This window comes from Cygnus olor, chromosome 1, assembly GCF_009769625.2.
Source record: "Cygnus olor isolate bCygOlo1 chromosome 1, bCygOlo1.pri.v2, whole genome shotgun sequence".
Lineage (NCBI taxonomy): Eukaryota > Metazoa > Chordata > Aves > Anseriformes > Anatidae > Cygnus > Cygnus olor.
Genome location: NC_049169.1, coordinates 54,861,616 through 54,885,592, shown reverse-complemented (window position 1 = coordinate 54,885,592; position 23,977 = coordinate 54,861,616). Strand labels below are relative to the sequence as shown.

The following is a 23,977-nucleotide window of genomic DNA, read 5'->3' as shown; positions in this document are numbered from 1 at the left end:
GCCCCGCACCGCCCCCGGCCGCCCGCAGCCTCCCGGTGCCCCCCCCCTCGGCCCGCCCCGGGGCGGGGTCCGAGCGGCGGAGGCAGAGCCCCGAAGCCCCCCCCCCCCCAAAAAAAAAAAAAAAAAAAACAAACAAAAAAAAAACAAACCAGCGCTGAGAAAAAATGGGGAAAAAATGGGAAAAATTGGGTTAGGGAAGGGGGTGATGCTCAGGTAAGCATCCAGCCCCAGCTCCGCCTTGGCTCCTGCCAAGCCTTCAGCCCGTCTTACCTGGGGATCCGCAGGGCCTGCATAGCGCACACGCCCGCTCCCAGGCCGGCTGCCTTTATTTCCAGGTCTCACGTCCCAATAAACGTGTCTCCTGTCACCTCACCCCCATTACGGGGGCTGTCTACGCCAGCACCCTCAAGCAAAACCTCACCGGTGTCCGTGCGTCCCATCCAGCCTGGCATCCGCCTCTCCGTCCTTCCTGCTCCGAAAGACGCGGCTAAGACGGCTTCATTGGCAGCGGGAAGCGAAAGAGCTGCCCCAGGACGCCCCCACCGTTTTTTTGGCACACCACGGGGTTGAGGTGAGCCTGGCACAAGCAGCACAAAATCTTGGCCGCGCTCTGCTTCGGTGGGCAGCGATCCCTGCCAAGAGCACATCGTTTCTGGAGAGGGCTGCCCCGGGGCTTCGTGAGCCGCGGATGCTGGAGATGCTCCCCGAGGTGGCAAAACAGGGATCCTCCCCCAGCAAACCCATCGGGACAAGAGTCATGTCAGGGAACAGCAGCGTTATGGGGAGTTTTGGTCACTGGTCACCTCACACGGCGCCAGGCACTGGCAGCACCTAGAAACTACCCAGCAAATATTAAGTCACCACGGTTCGCACCATGGTTCTCCCATTCCAGCCCTCGTCGCCCCCAAACCACCCCCTTTCCCCATCACAGCTCAGAACAGAGCAGGCATTTCCAGTTGCCCCCATCCCACCTTCCCCCCAGACCCCATCACAACTCCCCCAAGAACAACAACCACATTTGGAATGTAACAATTTATTGGGGTTAATTTTTTTTTCCTTTTTTTTTTTTTCTTTTTTTAACTCCCCATTTCTGGCATTGATACAATATTCAAGAGCAGCAGAAAGAACAAAATGTACAAGAATACAAGAGTAATTAGCACAACCCCCACCCCCAAAACCTGGAGCAAACCAGTTTTCTTTGCGGGAAGCGCCAGGGGAAGGGGCGATTCAATCGCCCCTCCGGTGGCTGTGCCTCCCACCCATCCACTCTAGACAGAGTTTAGCCAGCTGGGAACTGGATTAAAAACAAAACAAAACCAAAAAAAAAAAAACCAACAAAAAACAGAACAAAAGCAAACACTATTTAAAATGAAAATTGCAAGACAAAAAAAAATATATAGATATACAATTCATCCGTGCACAATTCTTAAATGCATTTTTTTTTTTCAAAATAAAAAAAAAATTACAAGATACATATTTAGGTTTGTTTTAAATTAAAAAAATGACCCCCTCCACTCAGTATGCCAAGTGAGGGGAAATGAAGAGACAGATGGGGTGCACCAGAACCACCAGCACTCTAGGAGTTAGTTCTGCCCTTCTCTAAGAGAAAGAGTAAGGCTCTGGTGCTGCCAAAACTCAAGCGCAGGCAGGATCTGAAGCACCCGAGTACCACAGAGCTCAGTGGGGCAACTTTTGCCTGCTTGGCGTTGAAAGAGTTGCAGGAATCTGCAGGATTCGAGCCTAAGCTTGGCACTGGGGAAGGTGAAAGGAAGAAACAGATGAGGCAGGCCCCTGTCCTCCACCACCACCGGACAACTTTCTACCCAAAAGGGAAACAAACGAAAACAAAAAAAAATCCCAAAGTAGAGAGAGAGTCCTCCGTTCTCAAGGAGCAAACGAGGCTTCACGGCAGGGGATAGGGGAAGAGGAGGGGAGGAGAGCAAACCAAGCTAACGGGGGCAAGAAAGGGGCACAGCCATGACGACTTTTTCCTAACACGAGTCATCACGGAGATTTTTTTATTTATTTATTTTTTATTCCGTTTGAGAACTTGACCTAAGACCACGTCCTCCTCCGCAGCCAGCAGGCCCGGCTGCAGCGGGCTCGCCCCTTCGGCCACCTACCTGCCGAGGAGAACCTACCTGCCACATCTCTGCCCGGGGGGCAGCCTCAGCCCCTGCACACCAGGGCAAAGCCGGAGCCCCACGGAGCTGGGAACAAAGCCACGAGAGCCGGGGCTCTGCTGGGAGTTGGCTCTTCAGGGGCTCGTCCCGACCGTGCCCCTTCTCTCCCCGCACGATGCGTTTTTCGAGCTGCTCCCGAGGCTGGTGTCGCACTGCGTCCAGCTGCCCTTCCATCACCTCGCTTCCTCCACGTGCCACATCAGAGCTCCTGCTCTGTGCTTTCCAATCCTCCATCCCCCTCGGAGGGACAGGGTTTCGAGGCAAATCCCTCAGAGGAACCCTCACCCGGGGACAGCCCCAGAGAGGCTCCGTTTCGCACCGCACAGAGGCAGGAAGGGACAGAAGAGCTGCCGGAGACAGCCTGGTCTCCCACGGGCAGACCAGGAACAGCACCTTTCACTGCTGGAAGGAGAAGTTTGAAGAGGAGAAGAAGAACCCGAAGCCCTGTGGCAGCTTTTTAAGTGCGGCAGCCAGGACGGAGGGCGCTTTGGACTCGCTGCACAGAGCGCGCGCGGAGTTGCCGGTGCCAAAGGTCCAGCACGGGGCAACGTCGAGAGGGGAGAAAAGTAGAGGATGGACGGGCAAAGGGGGAAAAGGGTGAGGATGGAGACAGACTGATGTCTCCTCCCACCTATACCCACCAAAAAGAAACCCTACGCATTGCGCTCTGGGAAGGACCTCAGGACTCTTTTAAAATAAAACCAGTTATTTGCTCAAACCCGAAGCGCCACGATGCTTGCTGGAGTCGCCTAGGGAAGGAAGCACAGGCAGGGAGAGGGGGATTTCTGAATCAATACTCAGCCCCCTCCAGCCCCGTGCAAACACCACGGGATCCATGCTCCTGGCATCCTCAGCCGGATCGTGGCAGGGAGGCAGAGGCACAGGGTGGCAAAACCCCTGGGGAAAGGCAACGAACCACGAGGGAACCTCGAACCCAGGGGGAGCCCAAAGCCCGTCCTCCCCCACCCCTAAAAAAAAAAAATAAAACCAACCCTCAGAAAAATGCAGCCTGGGGAGCACGGGGTGGGGCGGGATGGGCTGCACACGGGGTGGCGGGGAGAAGGGGGTGGTGGCAGAGGGGAGGGGGCGTTTCTTTTATATTCATATATTTCTATATAAAAAAGTAAATAAGATCCCAGCTCTTGCACGATTATTGGGCGATTGAAAAATGCAGCAAAAGCAAGCGACATTGGAGTAAAAGGATGCGCCAGGCAAGGAGGAAAAAGGGCTTGTCAGAAGGTGGGGAAGGAGGCGAGGGGGAAAAACAAGCACTTAGCCAGACACGCGCTCCAGGTTTGTTACACCTCCCTGGGGAGAAAGATCTGCTCCCAAGCCGTCTCACTAACGCCACAGCCCAGACTGGGCAGAAGCTGGGGGGGGGGGAACTTGGGACAGCACCCCCAGCACACGGCAGAGCCCCGAGAAAGCTTTTCCTCTTCTGCCAGGAGGCCCCCAAAGAGGTGGTCACCTCCAGGCACCGGGAGCTGCCGAAACCTCCTCTACAAAGAGGGGCTGGGAAAGGGAGTGAAATCCCTAGGAAGACTCAGCTCAGAGACAGCTCCTACCTGGTAAAGAGCAGGATCGGGTTTCGTTATTTCATTATTATTATTTCATAAATCTCCCTGGGAAGGTCGGTGAGGGGAGACGTGGAGAAACGCGCCTCCGAAAACAGAAATCGAGCCGTGGCTCACCACAGCCGGGCCTGCTCACCACAGCCTATTTTCTCTGTTTTCCACCCCGAAAGGAGCTCGCACATCTCATCGGCTTCACGCCTCCCTAGTCCCGCTCTGCTCGGCGAGGAGGGAAGAGAGCACGAGACGGGAGGCTGCCGCTCCGAGCTGAAGGCTGCGGGAAGCACTGAGAGACCTCGACGGGTAGGGAGGGAGAGAGAGAGAAGAGGAAGCTCCCGAGAACAGCAGAGGCTGTGGGAGGCGTCGGTACATCCGTCGCCTGCCACCGCCGAGAGGAAGATTGCAGCCCTGCTCGAGCAAAATCCCGTCGGGGCCCTCCTCTCGCCTCCCCGGAGCCTCGAGAAGAGGGCACGCCTCTCGGCAAAGACTTCTGAGCGCACGAGGCAGCGCCTTCACCCGCCCCCAAGGTCCGGCTGCAGCCAGAGCGGGGACGCCGCACTACAGGCGGCTGGGGCTCGGTTCTCCGTCCCGATGGGGTGAATCCCGCGTGAAAAATGGCACCGGGCAAAGCTCAGAGACCCTAAAAGGAGGGGAGGGCGAGTCTGCTTCCCGGGAGGTGAGCCCCCGCGGGGTTTAATCCCGCGTGGGCTCGGGGGAGGGAAAGGAGAAGAGACGGCGACTTGGCAGGGAAGGTACATGCCCACCCCAAATCTAGCAGCTTGCTGTGCATGCAAAGTTAAGTCAACTGTTTCCGTGTCGCGGGCCTGGCCCGCGCTCGGGCAGAACGAGGGCCGGCCGTTGCTGAAGGCCGGGGAAAAACCATTTGGAGACTCCACCTTAGCTCACAGGAGAGGGATGGGAGGGAAGGGAACTCACTCCGACACTTGGGAGGCAAGGACGGGAAGGGTTTGCAGACAGGGTTCCTCCAACACGCAACTTGCCTTTTTCAGCTAGGAGGTCGCTGCTCAGTCCCAAGAATGCCTTTCCCTCCAGTTCAAGCAAGCCAAACACCATCCCAGACACACATGCTTCGATACTACAAAATACTCTTTTCTCTAAGGACCATCTAAAACCACTACAGTTTGTGCAATCACTGCATTTATTATTCATTTTTAAACTCGCTCTCTCTCGCTCTCTCGCGCTCTCTCTCTCCCTGTAGAAATTTTTTTTAAGCTTTTCTTTTTTTATGCAAAACTAATCATTTCACTTTTTCCACTCCATCATAAAATCTCCTCTAAAAACACAACAACAAGAGAACAAACATGGCACAGACACAGAGAATTATCTCCCTGTTTTTTTTTTGTTTTTCTAGGGGTTACGGGGAAGGGAAGGGGATACTTTCAAATAAACTCCTCCCTCCACCCCATGCCCCTCCTAAAGGGCACGGAGAGATCTTTTCCTCCCATCTCCGTTACAGAGCATGGGCAAAAATTTCGGAGGGGGAGCGTAACCCACGTGAATACGAAGGTCGGTTAGTCAGCCCCAAGCGGCTCGTCCACCTGAGGGAACTTTTGAGGCTGCCGCTGCCTCCGGGTTAGCAGACCTAACCCGAAAAGAGCACGGGATCTTTGTTTCAGATCCAGAGGTTCAGGGTTTGGTTCCCACCTGGTGACCCCCCCGGGGGGACATACGTCACGCAAGCGGTCGAGCTGTGTCTGCAAGCCGGATCGTACTCCTTTCTTCCTCCACAGAGGGGATCTACCGCACGAGTTCCTCTGCCACAACAAGCCCTCCCCGTCTCCTCACCACAGGAAGAAGGTCCTCGCGGAGTATCCCTACAACGACCCACTGTTTTGCTCTTCACAGACAGTCCCCTTGCTTGTCACTCTGGAGAAAGGCAAAAACCCTTCGATTAAACAATTCCTGCCCCCCGCCCCCAAAGAACACCGTACAAGAGACACTGGGGAAAAGAATTCTGCCAAGCGAACACGTCTTGGCCAAAACACATCAAGAGTTTCCTATTAAAGTTCCCTTTTATCTCCCGCTTAAACGCTTCAGTTTGTTTGTTTGTTTGTTTTTCAGAACCTCATTACCACAAAACGAAACACATCACCACGCGCACACCAAACAGCAACTGAACAACCTAAAGTGACTGGCCAGTTTGCATCCACCCCACAAAGAAGCTCCTCTTATCCTGCAGCCTCCAAATAGTTGAGTTTTTTGTTGTTGTTTAGAAAGGGAATAAGAGAGAGATCTCCCTGCTATTTCCCGAAGAGCTTTTCCCTAGAACTACAATCTTTGAAGCTGCAGTCGCATGGATAGGCTATGCTAAAATAAGGGATCCCCGGGTGTGCCAGGCACAGGAAAGATGCAAAAGTAAAGACACAAAGAATACAGGCAGGTATTAATACAGACACGCACACGAGTCCAACGAGTTATAGGAAGCCTTAGCTTGGCGAATGGATCGGGGAAGTCTCTTTCTCCCTGCCCCTAAGCTTCAGCCGTGAATGCGACCGCATCCCCAAAGCGTCCACTGAGCTCTTAAAACGAGGAAAGGAAAAGGAAGAGGTGTGCCAAGGGGGGAGCTCCCGAGCATCCTCCCGCAGAAGGGAATTTCCTTCCCCCACCCTTTTCCGCCTCCGCACCATGTATGTAGAGGTAAAACCCCTGGGCCCCATCCCGGGGACGGGGCTGAGAGGCGAGGCTCTCCCACGGGTCGATCCGTCAGCACCTCTTCGCCTTGTCCCCACAGCCCAGCCACACGCAAGGAGGGGGAGAAGGGAGAGCAAAGGAGCGGCATCTCACCGTCAAGCCTACGGCTGACACGGAGTCGAGCAAGCCAGAAGAGGCAGGAGAAGGAGAGAGCCTGCTCTGGACACGAACAAGGGTGGTCGGGGAAAGAGGGAGCTGTGGGGAAGAGAAGGGCCAGCTATGGGTCTCGCTTGCTCCTACTTGCACGGGACAAAGAGAAGGGATTTGTAGATCGACCCGGGGTGCTCTCAGGGGAAGAGAACCAGCACACGTGCTTCTGATGCGAGAGAGACAGTTATTTCTTGTCAGCACCTTTGGTTGACAGTTGTACGGGCCCTTTCAGATCCCGAAATGACAGGGGGGAGCCCTCTTCCAGGCCGCTCTCGGCAGAGAAAGGAGAGAGGAAAGGAAGCGGGAAGAGCAAGCCGCCCACCTCGGCGTCCTCCCTTCCCTCTGAGGGAGCAGGGGGGAAGCGGAAAGGTTGAGGGGAAGCTCACGCAGGAGGCAGGAGAGCAGCCCTGTCAGCGCCTCTCCTCCCCGGCTGCGGGACGGACGCACGGCCGAACTCCCGCTCCCACCACAGAAGGGCCGGGGGGGGTGGGGGACATTTCATGCCCTCTCCCCCAGGCAAGTGCAAGTGACGAACGCCAGGAGGAAGGTCTGGCTGGAAGCAGGCTCCTCTTCTCTTCCCTCTCCCCCCTGCAAGGCTGAGCAAGTCGGAAGATGCAGGAGGAGGAGGAGGGAGCAGGCCACCTGAAAGCGGCCGTACAACTGCCAAGGTAGCACCAATAGTTAGAGGGAAGGGGAAGCCAACGTGGGACGGTTTGCGGCGTGGGGCAGCCCCACGGCCCCAGCTTTGTCACCAGCACCTTCCAGGCACGACGCTTCACCTCACGCCCCTCTCCTCCTTGTCCTGGGGCACCTGGAGCCACCACCGCAGCCCAGGAGATGGCGGATCCAGGCCGCGGGCCAAGGAGGGCGAGGACGGTAGGATCGGCGTCGTGGCGAGGGGGAAATAGCGGAATGGAAGAGACTGCACGCACCTCGGGGGGGGAAGGCTCAGGGGGTGGGGGCTCCAGTCCTCTTCCGTCCACCCCTCAAGGCTGCGGAGCTCCTCTGCAGTTTTTGTCGAAGATGGAAGGGGGAGGAGGGGGAAGAGCGGCTTCCCCACAGGCGCAGGCATATGCTCAGCCCCAAAGGCCCCACCGCCGGTTGGACGACACCACACTCAAGGACAAACAACCACTCCCCAGCCCCACCACCGCCTCCTCCACCTCCCGCTCCCCCCACAGCGCAGCACTCCAGCCTCCGGGCAGGAGGGGAGGAGGAGGAGGAGGAGGAGGAGGAAGGGCGGCCGTGAGGGACGAGGGACAGCGCAGGGGAGAAGGAGAGAACCAAGGACAGCCATTCACACCACGACTTCTCGCAGGTAGAGCTCCCCCCACGCCCCTGGAGCAGGGGGACCTGGCTCGCTCACTTGCTGCCGCCTCCCCCGCCGCCCGCCGCCACCTTCTCGAAATCCTCCGCGTTGCAGAACTCCTTGATGGTGACCGTGAGGAGGTTGCTGGTGACATCCGTGACCACCACGTTAGAGCAAGGGGACATCTCGGGACGCCAGTCGCCGGCCTCCTGCTCCGGCTCGGAAGAAGAAAGGGACAAGGAGGGCGTCTGCCCCCCGCCGCAGCCTCCCGGGGGAGAACGCTTGCTGGTGGCAGCTGACTCGGGTGGGATCGAGAGGTCGAGGACCTCCGACTCGCGCCAGTCGGGGATGGCCGGGCTGAGGGTCTCGGGAAGCAGCTTGGGAGGGGAATCATCGGGGTCGGACGAGGAGTGGGGGGCGGGCGACGGGCAGCCGGAGGAGCTGGAGCTGGGGGCATCGTACGGGGTGGAGCCCATCATGAGCCCGCAGGAGGCCGCCTGGGAACCTTCGGCCTCCCCTTTGCCCTCCAGGGAGGGGGCGGGCGCGGCAGACGGCTTGTTGTAGAGCGAGAAGCCGCCGAACTTCATGTGGCGGATCTGGGTGCGGAGGACGCTCTCGCTGAACTTTTTGCTCTTGCCGATGACGCGGTTTCGGGACGGGATCTTGGGCCGAGCCAGGGCCCCCCCGGTCCCGTTGGCCGGCTTGCCACCTTTGTCAATGACTTTGAGGTTGAGGATGATGCGGCTGCGCTTGGGCTCGCGGGGCTTCACCTTGCGGTTAATGATGCGGACGGTCTCCGAGAAGGGCGAGACGGGAGGACGGATGCCGGCCCCGCCGCCCACGCTCCCCCCGTTTTGGGGGTCCGGGCGAGGCAGGGGGCGCCGGGACATGCGGTGGCATCGCCGGATGTCTTTCTTGAGCCGGTGCACCGCGGCGCTGGAGTGGAGCTTGGGAGACGAGGTGCTAGAACCAGGCTTGACAGAAAAGTGTACATCCCCAATGTGGAGGGCCTCCGCTTGGGCCCGAGCCTGCGGTGGTGGGGAGAGAGAAAAAAAAAAACAGGGTCAGAGAGGTAGCCTAAATGCAGCCACTTCTCAAGCCAGGCGCCGAACAGCAATGCCATGTCACACACTAATGACAACCAGACATCCACACCACCTCCCCTCGAACCCACCGGTGATCTGGGCCTGGAACCCCCCTGCCCCAAAAACGCAGCTCTGTCGGCGTGAGCTCCCACTTTCGGTGCCAGATTCCCAGTTCTGTCCCCAGCCTGCCACCGAGTGAGCGTCCCAAACTAAAATCCAGTCTCAAGAGAGGGGGCTGCACCTTGTCCTCTGGAAATAAGCAGGAGATGAGGGGGAGGCAGAGAGTACTACATCCAGTTTGCTTTTCCCCTCCCACAACGAGACGTATCTGCTCTTCCACTAAGCACGGTAGGTCTTGAGAAACAAAGATGGAGGTGGGCGAGGGTGGTCTGATGAAGGTGTCTTTGCCAAGCACAAGAAACGCAGAGACCCGAAGCTTAATTTTTAACTCGAGACCACGGGCAGGCTGCTGATCCCTGTTCTGCTGTGTGAACAAGGTCCGATGTTCAAAGCCGGAGATGAGGCGAGCTGGATCTCGAGCGAAGTTTAACTGCATCTCCAAGGAAGACGCTGCTTTGTCCTTCTGAACACCATACCTTTTTTAAAGCTGTTAGTGAAACAGCAGGAGCAACACCGGCTTAACTGCCTGGTGCCAGCCCTCCAAGAGCCAGGGCAGAGGAACAAGACTTCTAAGCTCTTCTGTCCCTTGGAGACAGTGCCCTGGTTCATGAATCAGAGAGACACGAGCAATTTCAACCCCGTCCTCATCCCCCCTCAGTGGTGGCCACAGGCAGAAGCAACCCACAGGTTGATGGGGCGAGCCCCCTCTCCCGTTACCCATCTAGCGAGCAGCTTTCCCCATCTCGTGGGCACAACCAGAACTGCAGTGCTACGAGACAGCTGCTTTTCTTCCCCAACTTTTCTCTCCGGTTGCCCCCTCACGCAAGCCAAGATCGGGATGGCCGCCTGCCAGCTAAGAGCTTAAGCACTCCCAACACCATCTCCTTTGTCGCCCTGCAGGCTGTGCCTCCTACCGAAGAAACGCCTGGGGAAAAAAATGTTCTTGTAAAGGCAGCAATCTAACAGATCTAAGCAAGGGGCCCAGGCCTGCTCTTGCACAATGAGCTCAGAGCCCTGGGCCCGCGTCCCCAGAGAGCTCCGCTGTCACCCTGTGCCCCTTCGCCTCCCACCGAGGTCCCAACACAAACCACAGACCTTGAACGAGCAGGGAGCGGGGACGTGAAGACATTTTGTTCCTTCCCAGCTAATGCTGGGTCGTTCCCTGCAGTTCTCCTTACATCCTGGCTTTAAGAGGACTGCAAGAACGAGGCCTCCTTCCCCTGCCGTATGTATGCAGACTGAAGGTTCACCCGCACCGGGGATTCAGCCTCACGCATCACTCCACGCCCAAAACAGTTCAGAAAATGGATAGACATGGTTCTGTCTCAGGCATCCAACGGGCTGGAGCATAGCAGAAGCTCTGGATGAATTCCCTCAACTCTCCGTGCTCTTACCCCAACCATCCATGACGTGGAGACCCCTTCAGAAGGGCACAGGCACAGACAGACGCACATTTAGGGCAGTCCTCGCTCCTCCTCTTCACAGGTCCCTCTGAAGCAGATGGCAGACACCAGGACAAAAAGCTGCAGTTTGCTTTCCGACATTACATACCAGCACGGACTGGATTAGGAACTTTATTCTTCCTTCCCCAAAAGCAGACAGCCCTTCCAGCACTGCTGCTCTTATGCTTTGGGCTTCTCGCCAGTTTACCACCGCTTAGTGGATAGCAAAGTGCGACACAACGTCCTGTTCCAAAACACGGGACCAGGAAGCCAGACACACAGACATCCTTCAGGGCCTCTCCTGCTGCACGTCTTCTAGATGAACTCGCTGGCAACAACCACGCCTCACACCGAGGGGCTCTGCCTGCTCCGTGCCCCGCAGAGCAGACTCCGAGTGTGGCTGGCTCACAAGGCTGCCTCCCATTACCCACCTGAGAAAGCAGCAGCACACCTTATTCCCCCACCACCCCCTGGTTTAGAGGAAGCCATCACAAACACCCACGGATGCCTTCTACACCCCAAATTTCTCGGTGAAGTTTCCCATCAACCACGGGAAAAGAAAAACGGTAATGCTGGGAGCGTCGCTGCTTGGCCACTTCCAAAGTCCTGCTGCTGTCATGTTTTCTGTCTGTGCACGTGAATCAGCTCCTGTCCTGTCTTGACAGAGATCTGGCTTTGCTTTGTGCTTACGGAGCAGCTAGCACCCAGCATTGCTCCATGCCTACGACTCTCCCAGTGTGCCACGACAACCAGGTCTCCTTCATTTACTGTGTGTCTGCGTTTCCAGTTACTTCTGGGGCACTTCTTCATAACTCATGTTTCAGCTCTCTGCATTCATTAAATTCCAGTTTTGGTGCTCTCCACGCAGACTACATGAACCGTTGACCTCCTTGGCCAAACTGTTAAGAGACAGGGTAAGCTGGGAGCTCCCCAGGTGCTACGCTGCTGCTCCCAGTGCCCAGCTTCAACGCCAGTTCCAAAGAACAATATGCAAATCTGCGGGCTACCTTGAGCTTGTTTCTCCAGGTAAGGTTTCAAGGAAAATAGTATCGGATGCTCTATCTAAGACCAGCCCCCTCAGCCCTCTCTCACTTGCGAAGCTCCATATTCCTACTGCAGGATCAGGTTTATTCAGGTATCAACTACACAAACTCCGGTCCCTTCCCTGCAGAGCACAGGGCATTTTCTGGGCTCGGTCATTTCCTTCTCTTGCTTCCAACTTCAAGTAACGTGCACCTGCCGTTTCCAGGAGACTCAGCGTTCAGGTTTAGCTGCTGGAAACGTACCTCTCCCTGTTACAGGTGCGTTACTCTATCACGCTCAAGAGCTGTACGAACACCAAGCCTTCGAAAACGAACCTGTTCCATCCTCTCGGACGCGTCACCGGGCTGTTACTCAACCGAGAACTTTTCCAAATGGGAACTACCTCGCTGGGTCTGGCTGTGTTCACCCGCAGGATTTGCTCACCGCTGAAGAAGTACTCAGCACGTACATGAAGTAATTCGCTCCCTGCTTACAGCTCAGCCTACATCAGGAGGCAGCTTCTGGAGGCTTGCTGCAGTGCTCTGTCACGAGAGCGAGGCAATTGCTGGGATCGCTTCCCTTCCCCCCGCTTCCCTTTTGGGATATGTATCACCTTTATTTAGCTTGTACGGCTCTTTCCCATTGCCTCTGGGAACTACTATTATCTCCCTTGTTCCCTACTATTTCTGAATAAATGTCCCTTGAGGCCCAGCGAGCATATTTGTTCATTCATTCCCTTAACGCGCTGAGGCGCACAAGCACGTACACCGACACGTGCTTTGTGAAGGCTTGCTTACCTGACTCGTATCAAAACCTTCGCAAGGTCTTTTTTTGTTTTCCTTCCAGATTGCAAGGCAACAGATTTCTCGTTAATTATTTCAAAATCGAGTGATCTCCCGTACCACTGCTGCACCATAGTAGCGCTGCTCGCCCGCACGTTACTGGTTCTGCTTTGTCTTTTATTCTCCACCTGCATTCCCACAGTCCTTGTTCCAAACGGCACTTGCAAGAGCTCTTCTTTCCCCTTTCTGGCTGCCATTCTGCCTTTTTATTGCCCTTTTTCTTCTGCAGCCTTCCAAGCGACAAGGCAACAGCAAGCCAGTTCATAGCATAGTTCTCCCAAGCAACACTGCCATAAACTAAAGTTTCCCTACTGGATGGGGAACAAAATGCTACAAAGGGGAACAGGCTGTTTTCAAACCGCTCGGGGATAATTTACGAACAGGGAAGAGATCAAAAGAAACCCAGCTCCAACTTCAGAGTTCAAGGAAGGGCGAAGTGACAGAACAACATGCTGCTCTGCCCCTTCTTCCCCCCTCTCCCCCACCCCGCCTCTCCTTTACTCTGCTCTCAGTTACTTCTCTCTCCCTATTAACCTTCTCCAGCCTTTTTCCCCCAGTGCATTTACAGCCACCCCGAACAGGAGTCTTTGCTAGCCACCCACTGAGCTTGGAGACCGGGCTCTGTCTCTTAATAGCACGCGCTGGACTTTATTAGATTAGCTGGTGAGTTTTGCATTCCTCACAGTGGAGTGCCGAGGGAAAAGCAAAATATAAAGAGCAAACCAAGCCGGGGAGAAGAGGAAGATTACCACAGCATGCACGATCGGTTAATGTCTCTTTCTAACCTTGCACAAGCAGCCACTCCACCCTCAAGCTGAAGGACCTGTCCTCAAGGAAGACTTCTGGCAGACACGGAAGCAGGAGGGTAAGAGCCTTATGCGCCGCGCTGCCCGTTCCAGACCGAGGGCTCTGCTTCCCAGGCACAAAGCTTGCAGCATACCAGGAGCCTCCCAAGAATTACAGCCTCCCGCCAAGCTTGATCTCAGCTGTGGGAAAGTTTGCCCCTAGTATGCAGAGGATAAAGACCCATTTCCTGCCCAAAAACTCCGCCGCTGGAATTTGCAGGGGTCCCTTACGGGGCCGGCCATCTTGGTGGCGGTATCGCAGAGCCCGGCCCGTGGTTTGCCTTTGCGGTCTGGTCGAAAGGGCAAGCGTTGCGCAGCTCTCTGCAACGGGAGCCTGGCTCGCAAAGGCAGCAGGTGGCTGAAGATGCAGCTTTTCAAAGCTTTTACCAAGGCGTGGGCCTCTAACCTGCTGGAATGCTTTCTGCAAATCCCCCTGGGTGCCTACCTGCAGCTTTTGACAACTAATCCCTGGATAAACCTATCCTCACCTGCAACCTAAAACACCCACACAGGTCAGGGGACAATGGTATATCGGAGCACGTATTTCCACGCCTTCCTGGAGGCTCAAAAGACCAAGTTCGAGCACTGACATACGTGGAAGATCCTAGCAAGCCACTGAGTCGAGGGCAGACCAGTCAACCAACGCAGTCCTAGGCCAGGCTCCTACTTAAACGTCACTCCATCCAGGCCTAATCTGTTCAGCCAGCAGATCAAAAAGAATATTGTTCTAACTGCCAACTCCAAAGACTCCCTCTGGGAAGCGAGAGTCAAATTTCTTCCCCTGCTTCCGAAATTCTCACTGGCAAGAGATCCTGCAGCCGAGAACCAAAAAGGTCGCTAGCGATGCGCGAGGCAGAGGCGAGTCCCGCTCGTCCCGCGGCAGCGCCAGCCCTGCGGCGTTATCAGAGGCCACGCCTGCATCTTCAGCAGGTCAGAAGATTTGACCGAGCCGCACGGGGAGCAAACACGACTGGCTGACTAGCGTGCCGGTCCCAGCTGCTTCTCTAGCTGCACAAAGTTTGCCTGAACAGAGCTCGAACAAGTTCAGATGGAGCTGGCTGAGACGCGGTTACTTCTCGCTGCCTGGCCTGGGGTGTTATTTTTTAAGGCAGGATCAGAAGTTGAAGAAAACGGCAAGTCGGAGCACCGGCAGTTTCACCGGCTCTGTCTCTCCAAGCTGCAAACGAAGCGAGAGCGACGGGGCTCTGCCCTGCCCTGCACAACTGGGCACCAGCCTTCAGGAGAGCACGTCTTCCCCCTCATCTCGTCCCACCTTCTCCAAAGTACCAAGCCAGTTACACAAACCTACGGGTTTTCGGTAACATTTGAGAAGCTGGCAGAAGGAAGATGTGCCACGGAAACGTGTCAGGGATGTGATTCAAAGGATGCTGTTGAATAATTCAGGTTCCAAGTTTGGGAGGTTTTAAAGAGCAAGGGGAGAAGAGGAGGAATGAGTGGGTTTTGTTGTTTTCTTATTCCTTGCTTTTTTTTTTGTGGTTGTTTTTTTGTTTGTTTGTTTGAATGAGAACAAAAAATTGGCAATGGATTTTGCCGTAAGACATTCAGAATCAAAAGAAAAGAAACTGATTATACCTGGTAAAGTCAAAAGCACAGAATAAACAAAGAAGAAATACACTCTTCTACCACTGAACAATGCCAGGTGTTACAAATACCAGAATTTTTTAATTCAAGCAGAGAACTATTTTAAGCCAGTGGTTTCCCTTTAAGCTTTCCTCTGCATTATTGGAACCCTAAACACTAGGGTTTCAATTAATGCGTGACTGCCAGAAAGAGAAAAAGCAACTAGTCCAGTTTCCCCGTACAAAGATTAAGAGGTGGTACCGATCGGTTACGTTTGTAGTTTCTGTACCTGCAGACTGAAAAACTTAGCAGCAAAAGAGGAAAACGACAGAGAAGGGGGATAGATCTATCATCTGGACTTTCAGAGGATTACCACTGTCCCCTGGGTTTTACTCAGGGCATCAGAATACGCCCATTCCTGCATTTCTCCTACGTTATGCGCTCTCAAAGCAGAGGAGAGGTGACACCCTACCCCTCATCGCTCTTTCCAGTGCTCATTCAGTTAAAGTGCTACACTAACTTGAGTAAAGCTGCTGCTGCTGCCAGCAAGAGGAGAGCATTAACCTGTTTCACAGATGGGGAAACATGCACAAAGGCTAAATGACTTGCTCAAAGCCACAGATTGACTCGGTGATGGAGACACCTTACTACACGGTCCACTCCGGCTGTCCCAGGGCTTCGTACTGGATCAAAACCAGGGAAGCTCCAAATTCCCTTACGTGCCTTAACCATACAAAGGTGCATTGTGTTTCTACGTTCATCTGAAGTCTGTGATCAAGATAGTTGGGGGAGGTTGTGGGGGGGAGGGGAAGGAAGGAAAGCAAGGAGTTCTGTCTTTGGACAAATAAATCCACAAAACTCGCATAGATGTCACACAGCTACCAGGCTTGTGAATTAAAAAAAATAAGTAAAAAAATTAAGGGGAGAGCTGCACTAGGACTCCCTTCGTCATTCTTCTCTGCAAGAAGGCAGAGATGCTACAACGATACCTTCTCGCAAAGGCGCAGGGTCTGACAGAGAGCAACTGCAAGCTCCAGCTGCTATCTTACACAGAGCAGAAACATTCCTCCCCCCACAAAAAAAAAAAAAACAAAAAAAACCAGCCTGCAGCTTACGGATCAAACCACGCGACTCCCGCGGAGCACCTACACGCCGAAACGCAATCAGAAGAGCACGAGCAGCAAGCAGCAGGACTCCAGCCACGGCCGCCCAGCCGCTCGGCGCGCTGCGAAGTCGCAGGGCACGGGCCGGAGGCTGCTGAAGGCAGGGGGGAGCGGGGCAGGCTCGCTCACTACTGCGACAGCAGCAGAAGGCCGTGAAAGGGGGGAGAGGATTCCGGAGCAGGGACCGCAGCCTCGCCATGCACAGCCGCGCGTGTGCGAGCGTCCTGCTGGGGCACCCGCCAGGCACGCACCCGCTGGGCTCCTGCCTCCCTACCCCCTGCCGCGGGCGGCCGGCCCCGCGTCCCCCCTGAGCGGGGCGCGCGGAAGCGCAGTCCTTCCAAGGGCACGGCTCCGCGAGGGGTCTCGAGGCGGCGGGCTAGGCCTGAGTTATTTAAATGAGAGTTACCTTCAGGAGAAAAGTTTTGGGCTTCGGTCCTCTCTTCTTGGGCCCGTACAGCTCCCGTTCCCGTTCCCTTTGGGGAGCCGAAGCGGTGGAGAAGTTAGAACGGGTCCCAGCGGGGGGAAGCGCGGGGGCGACGGCCGCGGCCGCCCCCTTCCTCCCCGCTCGCCCCCGGCCCTGCGGCACCCCACGGCCGGGGACCCCGCGGGGCCTGGCCCTACTCACTTCTGCTCGAAGGCGGCGATGAGGCGCGAGTCCAGGATGTTCTCCTCGGGCTCCCAGGTGCTGTACCTGCCGGGGCGGGCGGCGAGACATGGGCAAGGGGTGAGCCCCCAGGACCCCCCCACACCCCATACATCCCCCCCACACCCCACGCACCCCCCGGGGGGCGCTGCCCCCCGCACTCACTTGATGGCCCAGCCCTTCCATTTCACCAGGTACTCGATGCGCCCCTGAAAAACACGGGGGGGGGGGGGGGGGGGGTGTAAAATAAAAATAAAAGGGGGGGGGATAAAGGATGGTGAGAGCGGGTCGGGGGAAGGACCCGAGGCAGGCGGCGGCGCCCCCCTCCCGCCCTCCCTCCCCCCCCCCCCCGCCCAGCGGCCCCGCACCTTTCGGATGCGCCGCTTGATGATGGACTCGGCGGCGAAGACGCGCTCCCCCACTGCAGACAGCTCCATCTTGGGCTCCTCGGCGGCGGCGGCGCCCACAGCCCATAATAAGCCCGCCCGCCCGCCTCCCCCCCGCGCCGCCCCGCCCCGCGCCGCTACGACCGCCTCTAACGCCCCCCCACCCCAAGCGGGTACGCGCACGCCCGCGCGCCCCCTCCCGCCGCGGCCGCGCGTGACCCCCCCCCTCCCCCCCCAAAAAAAATTTTAGGGGGGAGGGGTTAAAGGGGTGGAGTGTGTGGGGTTGGTCCGAAAATAAATAATTAAAAATGCATAAAGATCAAAAAAAAAAAAAATCTAAAAATTAAAAAAGAATAAAATGGGAGTAAAAAGTAAAAAACACCCCGTTTTCCTTCTTTTCACGTCATCCTTTCCGTGCCACGAGGCGCCGCAAGAGAAACAGGCCCCAAAATCTTAATAATAATGATGATAAAAGGCAAATGCTTGGGTGTGGGGGGAATTCCCCGCCTCGAGTGTTCCCGTAAAAGCACCCTCAGTCTGCAGGAATGACATCTTGCAGGTGGTAACGGGGCAGGAGAGGGGGGAACTAAACCCCGATAAATCCCAACAAACCCCAATGAACCCCCAAAACCCAACAACGCCCCCAGAAAAGCAGCGAACCCCAACCAACCCCAAGTGGCCGCCCGTGACACAAAATGGTGGCCGGGCCGGGGGCCCCCCCGCTGCACCACGTTTGTGTTCAGCCCTCATCCTGCCTGCGCTGTGACGCGTCTGGACAAGAGCAAGTGGCCGGTGCCCACCGTGTTCTGGTGTTTTTAATTGTGTTGATTAATGCTGTCTGTAAAAATGAGTGCCTCAGGCTCCCCATCCAGGTGCCCCCAGTAAATGGGGGGCTCCCCGGGGCCTGCTCCTCGCCCCTCGTGACAGGACAGAGCCCAGGCTCGCTGCACAGCCCCAGAGCTCGCACAAGTCTTGCCCCTGCCCACACTTGCTCTTTTTTGGCCTCTCGCAGCAAAACCAGTGACTGAAGAGCCGCATCCCCGGGTATTTCCATTGTTTCGTTCACATTTCCAGTAAAACTCTCAGACAGGGGAGATGGCGGTCCCGGAGCAGCCGCTGATCCCCACAGGAAAGTTGTGGGGAGGCAACAAGATGTGTGGGTGCAACGAGGCCTTCCTCCCCAGAACCACTGGCACACAGCCTTTGAGCACAGGGGGAGAACAGCAGGTGTGAGAACATTTTTACTTTATCCATGCCACTCGATAACGAGAAGCTCACCTGCTCCAAGCCCCCAGGCCTGTGATTTTGCAGACTGGTGGCCTGCTTGGGTTGGCATCTCCACCCAAACGGCTCCAAGAGTTAATCAGCCAACGCTGTCGCTCCAGCACTTCTGTTTTCTCCAGCAAGAAGCGGTCGTACCCTCTGCTGCGCTGAGGGGCTGGGGTGCAGCAGCTTTTCTGGTGTCCTTTTTGGGTGCTGCTGGCTGTAAGTAGGGGCCCAGGACATGTTCTGAGGTACAGCCAGTACCCAATCCTCACGCACCCCGCCAGGAGAGCTGCACAAGGCAGGCTGGCAGCACTGCGTGGATCGGAGGGGTGGCATAACAACAAATTATTAAAATATATATATACACACACACACACCATCCAGATTAACCTTTAATCCAACCAACACACGCATGTGAAAGGACAAGCCGCTGAGCTGCGAGTGCCAGCCAGCCTCTGCAGCATTGGCAGGGGAAGGAAGAAACAATCTCTGGAGTAGGCTTTCCCATAACGCTGCACTGCAGTTCCTTACTACTTCACCTGACTCGCTAGCTGCTGCCAGAAAATTAGTGGCTGGCTGGAGGCCTGCTCCAATGCCATCGGTCACATGCAGCCCCGCTGGCTCAGGACAAGCATGCCGACCACACTTTGGTAAGGCAGGCACAGCCTGCGCCTCAACTGACCCAGGAAAGCCCCCCACCCTGAGGCTTTTGCTCCCCGTGCTGTCGTGACTCGGCAGCCATGCTCTCTCTCCTCCAGCTAGTGCCAGCAGAGCTGTCCTGGCACCACCGCATCGTGTGAGGACGTCAGGAACTCCCTACACCCGGAGCAGCAGCCACCCTGCGACTGGCATTCTGCTTTTCCAGTTCTGATCCATCAAAGGCCAGCTGTCCTGGGTCACCTCTGTACAGCTCTAACTCACCCAGTGGTTAAAAATTAATAAAAACCTAACCTCCTCAAATTGAAGTAATGAGTAATGCCAGGAACAGCCTTCTGCAGGCTCCATTCCTCATCAACCTTTCTTTACTGATCGTTCTCACGCACGCACACGCATTTTTCCGTTCTTTTTCCAACCACACTGCGTGCTTATACCAACAGGAGCGACGGGGGGAAAATAATTCAACTGTAGAATTAAAGGAAGGGGAGGTAAATGACCACACAAACAGACCATTAAGTAAATGTCAGTTCTCATATTTAATATTTTAATAATTTTGTTTGCAACATTTACCACATAAATCATCTAAATAAATAGATGCTGTACAGTCTCTTATCCATATCAGTACAAAAATAAAACCACACTTTGTGTCAAATTATACTTGAGCCTGCCCTCCCTTTGCTATTACAACCTCCGTTTACAGCACATACTCGCTCAGAAAAGGCATTATACTCCGATGGGTTTGTTTGGAATTGGTTTACTCCCTACTTCTCCCCCTCCCAGACCCCCCCCCCAAATACATTCAATTAGTCTGTACAAAAGCTAGAAGCTCATTCTGTGCAAAAGGAAGCTTTCTGTGTGCAAAGACTCGGATACTCTAGCGTGCTGACAGGAACAACAGCAACAACCGAAGAGACAAGAACAAAAACCAGGGACCCTCCCTCCTAACTGACCCCATCCCCACGTTCCCCCCCCAGCAGCAGGGAAGCATACCAAATAAGATGAGTCAGTGCGCAGAAGAGTCCAAATGGCGTGGATAAGCTGAGGGGAAAGGTTGGAGCTGAAGCCCCCTTGAGAGAACTGGGGTTCCTCCAACCGTAGAGCTTACTAGGCAAGGGAGAAGAGTCTCTCATCTTGGCCTGCTCAAAAGGTTCTTCAGATATGCAGAATAAAAGCTTCAACTGAATCATTTTAGTTATTTTGTCACCGTTTTGTTGGAGATAAGGTGAGGAAACAGCCTCCAGAAAAATCTGAAGACAGCTTCTGGCTCACCCTCCTTTCCCCTCCCCGCATAAGGACAGGAACCTCCCCAGTCCCCAACTAGGCTAATAAGGTGCAATTCTTCAGACAGAAAACTTTACACAGACGTCTCCAGAGCTGGAAGAAGCGGCCGTAGTTCCAGACTAGGACCGCTGAAACTGAACTTCATTTTTTTTTCCCCGTTCCTCAGGGAAAGGAGGTGGCGGGGAAGAAGCCAACATGCACCCTGAAGGTGAGCTGGGGACTCTGCACGTCTCCTCTCCCCCCTCAGAGAGCCCTCCTTCGCTTGGCATGGCTGGAGCAAACTCTCCGCCTTCAGCCATGGGAGGGAAGCAAAGGGTTGGGTGGCAGCTCTGGAAAAACGATAAGGAACAGCCAGCATCCTGAAACAGATACATCTTTCGCTTTTCAAATGCCACTTTTAGGCAGACGATAAGGAGCGCTTTGCACTCCTAGTGCTTTGCATTTCCAAAGTGCTTCAAAACATACTTCAGACTTAAAAGCAAAAAAAAAAAAAAAAAAAAAAAAAAAGCTGCTTAACATTTTGACAGATTTGCAAAGAGCTTCTTTGTGCTGACACTACATTTTCTGGTTAAAAATAAAGTAATAATACAAAAAAGTCTCTCCTCCTCCTCCTCCCAAATCCTCCTCCTAGTCAAAACTCTGCTACCCCAGTAACGAGATAAGCCGGTGGAGGTTCTCAACAGGCTCATGAGCTCTCTCCAACATCTGACTGGCACTCTCAGACACCACCCACAGCACGTTTCAGACAAGAACCCCTGCAGTCTTTGCAGGGTGGCCCACGGCAGACAGAAACAATCTCAGCAGCGAAGTACCTACCCACGCCGTCTCGGTAGCAATCCATCTCTCCCCTAAGAACCATTACCAACTCCCACTGAGCTCGGCTCCCCTGTACAACTCCCGGTTACCTGGGGATCATCCCTGATAAGCCACTGCACTGAAAGTAAGGGTGCAAGGGAAGAGGGCTGGAAGAGAAAGAAAGGATCATCCCCTCAGGAAGTACTTGTTGCAGGAAAGGATTTGAAGGGTCTGAATTCAATTTTAAGTGATCGCTTCTCTCTCCCTCTGGCAGTTTCATAGGTGTTCCCATCTTAACCAGCTAGGTGGAATCTGGGTGGTTCGACACCCAGAAGGTTCGTGCCTGTCTCTGCAAGGACAGCAAGCGCAGCTCCACGGCAGTCAGGCTCAGTGGGCAGAGGACAACATGATCGTAAGCTATTGTCTCAAAAACAAGTTTACCGCGCCCTTGGAGACAACTGTTTCGAAGACAAGCAGGGTAAGAGACATGCTGCCTTGACCTGTACGTGCCACTGCTATACACTCTTCATACCCTACGTAAGCTGTTAACAGACATCCCCCTTGCTTTCCCACCAGTAACAGGGACAGATGAATGCAGTGCTGACCAGCTCCTCTCTACACAGCCCACTCAGGCGGCCATCCACCCACTGACGCACCGTAACTGATGCAAGGGATCACAGGCTTTGGAGCAGAAGAGGCTGCATTTGAACAGTGGCTGAACATGGCCTGACTCCATCCCCCCAATGTCTCTTCTCCGTATATTGACCCTTCCCCATCCCCATCATGGGATTTTCCTCCTCTTCTTAGGGACTAAGGCAAATCCACAGCCAAGTGAGCAGCACGCGGAGCCTGTAGGGAACAGGCTGCTTTAATTTAGCTGCTAGTAACTGAACTGGGCTTCAATGGATGGCAGTTAACACCAACATGATCAATTGCAAAAAAAAAAAAAAAAAATCAGGTTTATCACCTCAGCATTTGTTTTTAATCACGGGGGTTTTGGCCCGAGGCCCTAGATGGGCCTTGAGTTTCACTACAAGTTCTCTGCTCTTGCAGCACATCTTCTCTCAGCTAACTGCTCACCCCAAGGCCTGCCCTCAGCAGCCTAGCAAGAGCAACTCTGAGGCACCTCCTTCCCTCCCTTCCCCCAGACAAGCAGCTGCCCCTGCTATTTTCCTATAGAGTCCAACAGCCTGCTTCTTCCCAGGCTGCAGGGAAGGAAGGGAGGAGCAGAAGAGGGGTAGATACCACTTAGCTTTAGGAAAAGGAGGTTTCCCCCCCACACACACACTTTCCCTACTTCAGAAAACACGAACTTAAAGCCTGAGAGGAAAGGGTGGAGAGGCAATGGTAGATCGAGCTTTGCTCAAATACATGGATGTGGCTAACAGCACTCGCTGCTGTCTTCCGCACCCCAGCCTCTGTTGTGGCTACCACTGAGGGTCTTGCATGAGCTACCCTGCCTATTTTTTGACCTGTGCAAGGCCTCCCGTCTCTATTCCAGTAAAACCATCAAAGAATGCTAGCTGGTGTACAGCAGGAAACAGTACTGGGGCCACTGGCCCCCTGTGAGGTGAACAAACATTTTTACACAGTCAAAAAAAAAACACCAGGAGAACAATTCTGGACAGTTTCACAACACTAACAACAACCGAAAAAAAAGCCATTCATTTCTCTGTAAGCTTCTTTCTGTTTCTGAGCCTCTGACATAAGCAAGGGTCAAGTCACTAACAAATTTCGGCTTACTTTGGAAAACAGAATGGCACCTGGGTGTTCTCACAATGATATCCTGGCTATGCTTGAAAAAGAAAAGGAAAATAAAACAAACACCTTGGTCTGACTTCACAAGCAAGGGGCCCCCAAGCAAAGGCAAGACAATAAGGAGCATGCAGGAGCTACGAGGCTACTTAATGCCACTATTTACGTGCTGAAACTTGCTGTTCCAAGGCATCACTTACATATCCAAGCACTAACATCTAGTTTATAACCAGCCAGGAACAGAGGCAGTCCTTTCCAATTATTTAACACTAGTTGGGAAAAAAAAAAGAAAAAAAAAAGGTTTTCCAGTCGCAAGAAGCCCCTCAGTCCTGTCGTATCATATACAGTGACTTTATTGTGAGAAGATTTATGAAGAAACTTGTCTCCTAAACACAGCTGGTAAATTCTTACATGGAACAGTTCCTGGAGAATTTTGTTCCTTGTGCATATTTCAGTAATTTTCACTGGCTGAAGTTTGTTTTCCTTGTTTATAGCCATAGAGCCAAATGATGTATGGGAGAGTTAGCCCATTTCTATTCTCAGCTTGTTCTTCAAATAGAATTACTAAACTCTGCTTCAGCTGGATGCTATTCTGGCTCTCCTAATCAAACGGAATGCTTAACGAAATTCTGAGCACAGCATCTGATTTTCCTGATATGCTAGCTCGGGAGGTCCCAATTCAATTTTCTGATTTTTTGGCTGAACTCGCAAATGGACGGGACTGGGGAAAAGAGACAAGTAAACCCAGAGGGCCTCTCCTGCCACCAAAAGTAAAAAAAAACCCCATACATCTCTACAGCTGCAGAAGTGGAGTAAAGCTAATTTTAAAGTCCCTGAAGACCAGCTCCACCGAGGAAGTCTACAGTGATATGTCACCAGACAGCATGGAAGAGAGCCACATCTTAAGCAGAGAAAAACCTTCTCAAAAGATCTTTAAGATAAGCAAGAATTCATGAATGTCAAAAAAACAAAAAGCCAAGAAAAAAAACCCACCCCACAGTAGCTGCTTAGTTTCCTGCCACAAACTCCTCCTCACACGCACACACACCAAACCCACGCAGATGCAACTTGTTGGATCTTAACCTGATACGGGTTAACTCCTAACTGACCTGCACAGAAAACACCATGGTAGCCAGGTACCTCGCTTGACGCTTCATGTGGCAAGGTG

At 54.1% G+C, this 23,977-nt stretch overlaps 1 protein-coding gene across 2 annotated transcripts; it reads right to left on the bottom strand.

The window, feature by feature from the left end:
• Positions 1-1,020: 1,020 nt before the first annotated feature.
• Positions 1,021-17,175, bottom strand: CBX6 (chromobox 6). 2 transcript variants are annotated; one of them, XM_040559382.1, is made up of 5 exons: positions 17,038-17,175; positions 16,835-16,878; positions 16,652-16,717; positions 16,433-16,499; positions 1,021-8,899 (listed from the first exon to the last, which is right to left on the bottom strand). In XM_040559382.1, the coding sequence occupies exons 1-5, from the start codon at positions 17,104-17,106 to the stop codon at positions 7,979-7,981; spliced, it is 1,167 nt and encodes a 388-aa protein (XP_040415316.1). In that variant the 5' UTR covers positions 17,107-17,175; the 3' UTR covers positions 1,021-7,978. The 2 variants fall into 2 exon arrangements, with proteins under 2 accessions (XP_040415316.1, XP_040415312.1); XM_040559378.1 differs by having other exon boundaries at positions 1,021-8,953; positions 17,038-17,167.
• Between the last annotated feature and the right edge of the window lie 6,802 nt (positions 17,176-23,977).

Coding starts and splice junctions, on each gene's coding strand:
- CBX6 (XM_040559378.1), bottom strand. CDS start 17,106: ATGGAGCTGTCTGCAGTGGGGGAGCGCGTCTTCGCCGCCGAGTCCATC. Junction 16,879..17,037: donor TCAAGCGGCGCATCCGAAAG/GTGCGGGGCCGC, acceptor CGTGTTTTTCAG/GGGCGCATCGAGTACCTGGT. Junction 16,500..16,651: donor ATCGCCGCCTTCGAGCAGAA/GTGAGTAGGGCC, acceptor GGCTCCCCAAAG/GGAACGGGAACGGGAGCTGT.